The sequence below is a fragment of the Sinohyriopsis cumingii genome, chromosome 4 (assembly GCF_028554795.1).
Source record: "Sinohyriopsis cumingii isolate HCF-2022 chromosome 4, ASM2855479v2, whole genome shotgun sequence".
In the NCBI taxonomy this organism is placed as follows: Eukaryota; Metazoa; Mollusca; class Bivalvia; order Unionida; family Unionidae; genus Sinohyriopsis; species Sinohyriopsis cumingii.
Genome location: NC_142964.1, coordinates 8,796,677 through 8,808,634, shown reverse-complemented (window position 1 = coordinate 8,808,634; position 11,958 = coordinate 8,796,677). Strand labels below are relative to the sequence as shown.

The window sequence follows — 11,958 nt, the reverse complement described above, 5'->3', positions numbered from 1 at the left end:
GGAACATGGAAAACCTAACATCACCTGCCAGGAGATACCACTGCTGTAGTCTGGAGCCCAACAGCTCTGCCTTACTCTTGGATAGTTCCAAATCCATGACAATGTCATTAGGTTCACCTTGTATTAAGAGGTGTGGTTCAGAGGAGGAGGATGTTAGAAAATATGGGTCATGCAACATTGATGGTTCAGGACTAGAAGTTTCACTCTCTTGCTCATCATCGTCTGACTCAAGTGAGAATTAATCTGGTGCATCAGGAACCGGCAGTCCTTCTCCGTGGAGTACTGAGCATATAGCTGATGGAATGTTTGGATAATGCACAGTTCACTTTTTCGTCTTTGGCACACCTTTCCCAACTGGAGGCACCATGCAGAAGTAACAATTGCTGATATGATCTGTTGACCCTCTCCAAATAATTGGCACTGCGAAAGACGTAGAGTCCTTTTCCTGTTCAACCAACGGTAAAGATTTGTTGTACAAGTGTTGCAGCATATTTTTGGGGCCCACTTCTTGTCCTGATCTCCAATGTTGCAGCCAAAATAAAGGTGATAGGCTTTCTTAACCATAGTGGTTATACTGCGCTTTTGTGATGGAAATGTCACTTCACCACAAACATAGCAGAAGTTATCTGGATTGTTCAGACAAGTACGAGGCATGTCTGCTCACTTTGGCTAAACAGAAAGGTGTTCCTTTGCAAAATCAAACACTAACAAATAAGAGAGCACGACTCTGTATGATTTCTAGAGTTGATATAGGGCAATTTGATCAGCAGAGTCATGCAAGCTTAGTCATAATTACATTATCCTTGACTTCTAGGAATAACATGATGCTATTCATATTATGTATGATGCATTACCAGCTTCAGATTGCATCATTCATAAATTTGCCTAAAAAGCAAGTACTCTCCAAACCCGGTCACAGATGTATTCATAGATCCAATGATGTATCTTAGTAATTTCTGGTTTAAATTGATATCCCTTCCCTTTATAACCCACTTATCCTCCGCCGTTCCCAAGTCAGAGGTCATATATACTGACCCAGTATCATATATATTTAAAACTCGAGCCAATCAACAGTTTTAAGCATCATTTTCGTTTTCAGTGACCCAGAATTAGTAAAGTGTGACTACACTTATTTCGGAAGCATTTTAGCTGTAGAGCAGTAAATTATTTTAACAGTCTACTTCTTTCTCGGGGTGCGTGGCTGCAAGAGCAAGTTTTATTGGCGTCAAGGCTGTATTAAAAAAACAATCGTGCAATCTTTCATTGAAGTCTTCATTACTTTTCTTCTCACTTCTTTCAAGTATAGATAGTACCTTATTCAATTATCATTTGCACAATTGTGATCCAATACTTGAAACATAAAATGTCTTCCCGAGAATGCTAAAACATTAACAACAGAAAATGATACGTTATATAGTGCTTACATTATTTGAATACTATTAAAAGTATACTGCTACATGTATTGCAATGATAAAATATTATTTTCTTCTTGTCAGTGGTGTTTTTAAATTTTATTCAGTTCCGTCATATTTATAAAATGCTGTTTCTTTATTACGAATTCAAATAAAATCAACACAATCATTGTTTATTTCTAACACGAAAAATTCAATATGGTTAAAATTTGTAATGTTTAGGTTTATAAATATTGTATGCAAATGTGACCTTGGATTTTAGTGTTATATTGCGCAACGTTATATTTAAATGTAATATTATTCTCCATGACATAATGGAGCACACTCAACTCCATAAATTGTTGTGAAGATTTGAAATGTACTTTTAGTGTTCAACATTTGCAAAAGCCGTTTATATATATTAAAATACACGCCTTGAACTTTGATTATGTTAATATTAATTGGTTAATTTTTAATGAACACTGTTAAAGCCCAGATACGCCGCTTCAATTAGAAAATCAAAGTATAATATGCTTCCATGTATTACCTTTTCATCCATATGACCTGTTTCTAATTCAGTTAAACATAGTTTTTACAACAGTAGTTTTCATAGCACTTTCTATAAAATTAATTTTAGTACCTCAGTCTCTTTTTTATTTAATTTAAATGTATTAATTCTTTCACTAAATGTCCTGATATCAATTTTCGAAACTATTAAAAGATGTTTCTTTATGTTATGTGTTTTAAAAGAACATGTTTCAGTTGTAAATTATTGCTCCATGTGATTTCGATCGTTTCGTAATTGTTCCACCTTTTATCTCAGTACTCACTACTTCCTTGTCGAACATCTATCATACCTGCTTCTCCGAAACACATATCACAGAAAAGATCAACGAACACAGAGGAAATGATTTGAAGGAGTGAGTAGGGTGGGTAGAATTTTATCGAATTTTATCAAGGCACGAATGCAGTTTAGAAAGATGAAGATTATATTTAATAAACTGTTTGCTGCTGCATATTTCTATACAAATGTTTTAAAGCACACCATAAAATAGTTCCAGATAGTACGGGAATTTTGTCAAACTGCACTATTACCATACGAGTCGTTTTTTTCATGGTAATATTACAATTAATAATATATTTATATTTAGTGTAGGCCGCTCAAACTGCAGAAAGTTGGTGTTAATAAACAACTCCATGCTATGAATGTATGGTTTTAGAAAGGAGATCTTCACTATATTAGGTCACAACTGACCAAGAAAAAGTTTTGTCATTATAAAACAAACACTACAGAAACTAAATACAAACGGTTGAAGCATATTTACTCTTTATTTAGTTAAATCTAGAATCACAAGTGACTCACCAACACACAACCGGATTGGTACCATGACAACAGAAAAAGCAAAACCAACAAGTGTTGTAAAACTTCACAAGTTACCATCGGCAACAAGTGCTTTTATTCACATAACAGCCATTTTAATTCCCTCTTTTCTAGTTGTTGTGAAAAGTTCTGGTCCAGATTGTTTAATATTTCCGAATTCAGAAGACTGGTTATACCAATTCACAAGAACCCAATTGCACAACATCGTTTAAATCCTCAATGTGTGGGACAGTTTCAACTAAATTCATGAAGTAATTAACAGGACTATATTAACCTGCTCCTATAACATACTTATACAGCAACTCCTTTAACATTTATGACAATGTTGTATCTGCCTTTGTCTTCCAGGAGTGTTAATGATACAATTGAATCCACTACCTTTCTTTCTAACTGTATAAGGACCATATAATTTAGGATGTACAAAGTTCTGAGGTATGGGCAAGAGAGCCAGAACTCAATCATCAGGCTGAAACCTCTTCTCTTTACGTAGTTCTGTCATACCTTTATTTCATTTTATCTGAGTAGAGTGAAGATTAGTTCTTGCTATTTCACAAGCCATTGACAACTTATATTTGAAATCAAAGAAGAATAATCTCTGTATCTTCCGTTTTAATAAAGGAAATACCTCTTTAAAGTTTGTATACCCACTCATTATAGTCAGCAAGTATTGGTTGCTTTAATTGTATTAGGTGAAGAACCGATACAGTGAACCTTTAGTCGATAAATGGTTCGTCAAATGCATGAATGGGTTGCAGATGAGCCTTGGGCATCACTTGATCATATTCTTAGTATCTGACATGTGTGACAAGATCTATAGTATTTAGAAACATAGTTGTTATATGGCTAATAAAACTGACTCAAGATATTGTGATATGTCTTATTGCTCCCTAAATGACCACCCAAACGAATGTCATGAGATAGACTAAGCATTTCATATGTATACAACTTAAGAACAACAATGTGATAGCTCAGTGACAATTTATCATTAGCGGGTACCTTAGGTCATCGCTTCCATTTCCTTACAATGACCCCATTTTGAACAAAATATCAAAACTGTACTTGTGTGGCTTCAGTCTTGCTAAATGCTCTCTGAAACAAACAGGAGATCTCATAATCCTGTTCCTGTTCGTCAGCAAGTGATTGTCTTTTGTCACCCTGATTAGAATAGAGAAAATAAGCAGCAAAAAAATGACCACTGTGATAAATTCCTCTTAAGTGATCAAAAACAGGAGCAAAGGTAACCTCATGAAAACACTCATCAATGCTCGTATCAGCTAAAGGGATAATTTCCTGATCAACCTCATTCTCAAAAGGTGTTTTTTCATGGCTCTAGTAACATTACAAAGTATACATCAGGGATAGTATTTTCTATAAGATCAGCTTTATGATCCAAGCAGGACTAGTTAGTTACAAGTGGATTATCCACAACCTTATCTCCAGCTAGGACATTGCCTAGCAATAATTGAATTCCTTCAATGGGGAAAGAATACACCGCTCCGACAGTCACAGGTGAAAATATGTCTGTTAAATTGTTTTTAACACAAAGAAGAAAAACATTAGCAAAAACCCACTTTGATTATTATATTATGCTTAGATAACTTGAGAGGAAACATTGCTTTTTGATTCGTTGGAATGACAAAGTGCTCACTGGATCAAAATATTACAATGGGACTAATTTTTAGTTAATGAGCCCAACGGCCATTGTCAGGTCCACCTTGCTGTCTTTTAAATGAGACACTACTTATACATGGTCAATATGGTGTATGTTTGTTCATGTCTTGTACAACTTAAACTGAAAACTTTGTGTATGTTAATATGTAATTATATTTGTGGGTATAGTATGTGTAAGGACACCTGTCCTTTTCTGTTATGGTGTAGTTACATACTAGTTTCGCACTGTTATATATATATGCATCGAAATCAAAATCAAACATTTGTCTTGTGTATGGTTTGTATTTGTCTTTGAAAAAGACTCATTAAAGAGTCGCAAGCGCTCAGGCGAGTTAGATACTAGTTTCGTACTGGTCGTTCTCAGCATATTACATATATTATTATAACTCACTGACACACGTGATCTCGTGCTGGATCCGGTGCACCTGAATTGATTGTTAATCGCCATATGATTTGTATTCTACCTACACACACACACACACACACACACACACACACATACATGCATAGATACATACACAGACATGCATGCATACATATATATATATATATATATATATATATATATATATATATATATATATATATATATATATATATATATATATATATATATATAATTGTGTTACTGCAACTTCTTTTATGTTTGATAATTGCGTTTTGTAATCACTATAAATTAAAATTATCTATTCCGTGCAGCTTTCAACAAATGTTCGACTTGTGGTAAAAGACATTGCAATGGTGTTTGCTGCTTGCAGCTGAGATTTTCAAATTGGAAGGATTAGCCGTTTTATGAAATGGATTGGCCGTTTTAAGAAGGACGTTACGTGGTTACATAATTCATTAATCACATTTGACTCAGAATGGCAGGATTGCGTCATACTCATTTTAGACAAAAGTAAAGACACTTTCCTGTTATGGACTGATACAAGATATGTACCGATGTGCTCTGATAGTAAAGTTACGGAGCTTGCTTGGTCACTGCCCTTGACTGTTCCCATATTTTTTTCTGCACCGCTGTGATTTCATCCAGGTCAGTCTTGAATCCATAATACACCAAGTGCGTGGAATAAAGAAGGAATAAAGAAATATAATCGTTTAAAAGGAAAATTGTTTGCTACAAGGAAACACAATCAATATAAACTGATCATCGTCTATGTTGTATGGACCCGAGTGTGTTCAGCTGTGTACAAATAAATGAAGTAAAATATACCGCGTATATACTAACTACATATTCTTAATTTACGAAGTCCAACTGGAATTACGCCCCCAAACCACCCCGCACGGGAGACACTTCATTGAAAAGTTACACTGACGAAGGAACTACCCAAATATAAACGAAAAAAGGTACAGCTGCAGTAATCATATAATGTGGTTAACTGTGATTACAAAACTCTTTTCAAATACGTTTTTGTACATTATTGGGTGACAGTTCTTTTATTTTATTTTAATTGTATTTTGTAATGTGAGATACGATTGTGAGAACTGTTATTTGATAAGCTTTAATAAGCTGCATATATTTACGTTATATTTAAAAGGTACCATTTTAAGAAGATGGCGGTAATAGTTTGAGCTTGTAGTAAAATCTAAGACCTGCCAGTGCGTTGGGTGGGATGTCAGAGTCTAGGGCAGGCATGGACAACTTCCTTCTGGGCGCGCGCCGATTATTGATTTATAAAGCCACACATTATGATGTAAGTTAACGGATAAAATCAGGTAACAGCCCGTATCCTGCCCGCTGGCCGTATTTTGATCTCTCCGGGTGTAGGATTTTTGTTATTCTTACAATTTAAAGAGAACTGCATGGACCATGCTCTGCCATTGTCGCATGCGACAGTGACTTCAGGTCGTTGCACTGATCCACTGTCTGCGGATGAATATGGCAGTCATCAAACCTTATGCCAGACGAAAAACAAAAATCACACGAGGAGCAAGAATCTTCAAGTCATGGACCGAAATCGGTTGTCATCTGTGTAGAGTTGCTGGTAGTAGTTTTTCAGTGAATTACCTCCCCTGAATCGTAAAGGTTACATTAAGGCAGCCATGTTACTACTGTTCCTAGGAATATTGTGCAGAGAAACAGTTATATAAGGTAACTAAAAATGAGCCGTTATAATGACACTAAAGTAATGAATATTAGATATAGTTTTGTTATCGATGTCTTATTAGTTATAGTTTTGTGATCGATATCATAATTCATCTCCATTTTTTTCGGACCACTACAGTTAACATTTCAGGAGTTTGGATATCTAGATCACAATCGTGCGAAAAATATTTTTTTAACGAATGTTACATACGCACATAACACATATGGTTTGTAGCAACCAATATTTTACTTTTTCCGATATCGTTATTTCTTTAAAAGCGTTGTTTATTGCACATGCACTACACACATGCACTCACGCACACACATATACTCACACGCTTAAGTTACGCTTATTGCGCTCTTTTAAACATTGCATAGGAACAAATCAAGGAAAAGGACTGTTCTTCATAAAATCGGAACATGCTCTTGCCACTTCACTGTTTCAACTCGTTTTCTTTTATTTTCCTAACTCGTATGGTCAAGAAAGAACTTGAAGTTCAGATTTTATGATAAATTGTAAATGTAGTTTTATAAAAATGAAACTCAGATTAAGTACTCAGAATAGATACAGAGGTACACATATATAAAGTAGTTTGATATGATTTCATCATCATAACTTCCGTATAACAGGAGACATTACAAATGGAATTTAACTAAGGAATCGTAATTAGAAGTTTTTACAGACAGCTCAGTCAGTGTTGCCAGGTATATAGCATTTTTGTTATTGGCATTCTTATAACATTACTTTTTCACACAGCTAATGTTTTTCATGGTTTCCAGATGTCAAACATTTTTGTGAATCTTTTCCTGTTCGTGCGGCTGATTTTCTAGAAATTTGAATTCGTGGCAAGTCAGTTGATGGATTGGCAAATTCGCCCAACTGTCAGCCAAACGGTAACCTTTTGGTCCATCTGCCATCGAAACATTAACATCTGCTCGTCAAGACACACACACACACACACACACACACACACATATATATATATATATATATATATATATATATATATATATATATATATATATATATATATATATATATATTAGTTTTACATATACTGTTATGCTAATGAAATGGTTGTCTCTGCTCTTGTGATACATACATTTTACTAATATGTCTTCATCTTTTCTTCTCCTTTACTCTTTATGCTAGAGGCACATTTCTGCCATCGTGATGGTTGCACGCAAGGACTGTACGTGACCATCGTATGCATAATCCAAGTCTTTGGTCTGTTTGATTTTGCAATCTGAAAGATGCAGCTGCTCATTTTGTTGTTACATCTGACATAATGTCTCCTCAGTAGTTCTCCTGCCTCTTCTGAACATTCACGTCAAGAGGAATGCAGAAGACAGAAGACATATGGCGTCTACGAAGACTGGCAGAGTTGGAAGATTAAAACTTGACTCGTTTACACGAAACCCAAGGCTTAAATAAATACATAGCGGTACAGAGCCTTCACTCAGCAAAACTAGTTTTAAACAAATTATAAAAGTTTGGTGATTTGCGAATGGATAAAGCTATTTCGCCATCTTTCTCAATCAGCACATGTGTCCTAAAAGCAATGGCAGTGACGATAGCTATCTTTTAATGCTTCGTCGGGGTCGATGGGATATTCAGTTTAGACGCCATTGCGGCTTCTGTTCTGTTGTATGCGTTGTTCTTGAAGAGTGCAAATCGAATCAGCCACTTTTGTCTCTTTCTCGCTTATGTGACGTTTTTCTTGGCGTATTCCCACTTCTTGTAAACAGTGAAATTTTAGTCTGCATTCCACCTATTTTTACCATACAAGTGTTGTAAACAAAGGCAAGCGTCAGGAATTCATTTTTAAAAGATGAATCAACACGTCCACATTCATCATGACGAAGCTTTCTTGACGCTTTTGAAATGCCTCAAATGTCAGAGGTCATTCGTGTTAAAACCGTTTACAGTTAGAAGCATCTTCAGCTAACTTAAAATAAAATAAAACACAATATTGTATCTATTTTGTTTAAAATTAATGTCTGTTATGTTACATAGACCAAATCCTTCCAGAGTTTGTGCATTTATATAAAAAAAATTCTGACACATCCGAATGAACAAGGTTTACCACAACACACATTTTACTCTCAATACCCTCTTACATTTAGCAAAGAGACATAACTTGTATGTCTTCTCAGAGAAAGTATAGACTGGTCTATTTGACCCGAGGATAAGTCTCAGAAGATTTCCGTTCTAAATAATAACAAATAATTTTTATTATATCCGCTTAGTGCAAAACATTATTTTAATGTAACAATTAATACGTTACGCATTACAGTTGGCACGCTAAATTAAAAAAATACTACATTCGGTGTTACACTTGTCACGCAAAGTGTAATAAGTATTATCTTATATTTTATACTTTTCATTATAAATGTAATAATTATTGCATTAGACATTGTATTTGCCACACTAAATATAACAATTATTACATTATGTGCTTTACTTATTACTCTAAATATAATAATTATTATATTAAACATTGCATTTACCACACCCATTGTAAAAAGTATTACATTAGACATTTCACGAGCCACTCTTACTGTAATAATGATTACATTATGCATCATACTTTGCCAACAAAATGCAATAATTATTACATTAGGCGTTACACTTGCCACACTAATTCAATAATTTATACATTTGTCACATTTATAACACTAAGCGTTGCACAAATGATATAAGTCTTTCATCTAAACTTCATTTGTAAATCTAAAAATTACTTTACCATTAATTATTACTTTAATATTCATTCCCATCAATTTATAAAACGATTAATATCTATAGTAAATGTAGAGTGTCTGGTTTTGATATTGTAGATGAACATATTTAACCGAAGCATGTACAGATTTTACAATAAACAGTCTTCAAATGCCACACCAAAATATACTGTCATTGTTCGAACTCCCACTCATGTAGTTATTCTATTTAGAAGCAATTACAACGCTTCTGTAGTGCTTGCCTGCCTGTCAGACCATCTTCTGCATAGAGAATTTGCAGATATCAGAGTACAAATCATCTCCCAAACTCCGATACTTTACGGTTTCTTTACATCAAACTGATCTCGCCCTTAAGAAAGCGTTGACAATATCGAGATTACGAATTGAAAATATTCATCACATTAAAAAGACGCAAATCTTGCAGACACTGAAAAGTATTCTTACGAAATTCTTCCTGAATGATATAAATTTACTTTTCTTTCCCTAAAAAGGCGTGAATTGGTATGCATTATTTTCATTGTTAATTGTGTTTAATTTGTGTCAATACTAGCAGCATCGCCTATGTACGCCAAAATTTGGGTCGCCCAGTTTTTATTGCATTTTGTATTTTCTTCGACCCCTTGTTTTTGATTTCCGTCACATACATATGAAAGGAGAAGCGATTATGGTGGCCATGACTATTGTATAGCTTTGTATAGTCGAAACGATCTGGGTGGCACTGGCTCTTATAATCATAGCTATGAAAGCTGAGGCGATCTGATTGGCACTGGCTATTACATAACTATGAAAGCCGATGCGATCTGGGTGGCACTGGCTAATGCTTCTCTTGCCTAATACAATTCATCGCAATGTACTTCATTCACCCAAGCTTGAAATATGGGTGGTATTTTGATATAAGTTCCTCGTTTTGGCCAGTCTCTCTATACGAATGCACTTAATATGATAGGCATGGAATAACTTTACACATTTATGAAACATGAGTTTTATAAGTGTGGTATCACATGAGAGGTACTACATGCACGTTTACTAAACATTTGGCCTATTACGTAAAACGGTTTAAGAAAGAAATATGTTCTAAATAATGAACCCATTTTAGCCTCGTATACAATGTGAGATCATCGTTTTAAACATCAGAATATATTGCAACTACATTTGAGTTTCCAAAGCCTGATAAGTTTGTTTTTGATCCCTTAACGTCATACTGTATTGCAGTTGAAACACCTCTTCGGGACAAAATGGTATAATGATGAACCTTGAAGAATCTATTCTTTGTACAGCTTGGCAGTTATAAACTTCTTTTCATCTACAATCAACAGTTTCTTTCTAATAAAATGAATCAAAAAGAACACAGACATTCAATAATATGACTTCCACTGTAATACTTCCGCTGTCTAGTTACATCAACTATTTTGTAGTTCTTTTTGAGCATCTGACACGAGATTTTGATTATATTTTTACCTGTCACGGTGATATTTCCATATGCTTTATAATTTTAATCTCAGTGCGAGGCTTTCACAAGACTCTCACGAGAAGGTCTCATGCGGCTTATCGTCTGATAATGTTATCAAGGCAGGTTTCATACTTTCCACTTTTGCTTTCTCGCGCCTGCGTTTTAACCCGGGACTTTGACGGTATCTGACGAGGATCTCTCGGTCACGTCTGTAATCTCGCACATCCTCGTAATATTTGTACATGGGTCTGAATTCCTGGTCTTCTCCTTTAGCACAGCCGTGAATATAATTTACTGTCACTTCATCGTCAGTCATCAGGGGCTGCTCGCATACTGCAAGTAACATCATGAAAATAAACGATAATTAATTTTGCCTTTAAAGACATGACACTGTATTCGCCATATTCTATACCGAAGGAAATGAATGCAAAATTATGACAGAGATGAAAAAAGAAAAGCATTAAAAAGCATTGGTTTAAGAACGATTTTTTTGTTTCTCTCTCTCTCTCTCTCTCTCTCTCTCTCTCTCTCTCTCTCTCTCTCTCTGTGTGTGTGTGTGTGTGTGTGTTAGCAGAACTCTAACATATTTTTGGCTCTATCATGCCGAGGAAATGGGAACTTGGTATCGTGCATGTTACCCTTGGATTAAGAGTCTGACGCTATACCAACTGAGCTGATGGGGCCTATGAACCAATGCAGATGGAGATCGCGGCGCACGGTAATTGAGCAAAACAGTGTAACCGAAAGTATGGGTAAACTTGTCGGTTGTAGAACAACCGGAAACCTTTCAGATATTTTTGTTGAATGGGAAAGTGTTCAACACGCGCATTGCTGCATTTAGAGAGCTGTTGTTAGATTGGCTTATAAATAAAATTATACTTGGCAACATAAACTGTGTATGCGTTTATAAGTTTTTGATTTGATTGATACCGTTTAGGAGCACTTCCTTTAGAAGTTTCACCCAGATGGAACGTTTAGGTGAGGGTGGTATACACGGCCATAAGGTGAGGGTGGTATACACGGCCATAAGGTGAGGGGTGGTATACACGGCCATTAGGTGAGGGGTGGTATACACGGCCATAAGGTGAGAGGTGGTATACACGGCCATTAGGTGAGGGGTGGTATACACGGCCATTAGGTGAGGGGTGGTATACACGGCCATAAGGTGAGAGGTGGTATACACGGCCATTAGGTGAGGGGTGGTATACACGGCCATAAGGTGAGGGGTGGTATACACGGC

At 35.5% G+C, this 11,958-nt stretch overlaps 1 protein-coding gene across 1 annotated transcript in view; it reads right to left on the bottom strand.

The window, feature by feature from the left end:
- Window positions 1-8,739: 8,739 nt before the first annotated feature.
- Window positions 8,740-11,958, bottom strand: part of LOC149800589 (arrestin domain-containing protein 17-like) — a 112,879-nt gene continuing 109,660 nt past the window's right edge. The window contains 1 exon segment of the mRNA XM_089954547.1: window positions 8,740-11,051. Within this exon segment, the coding sequence (XP_089810673.1) occupies window positions 10,792-11,051 (260 nt within the window). The 3' untranslated portion in view covers window positions 8,740-10,791.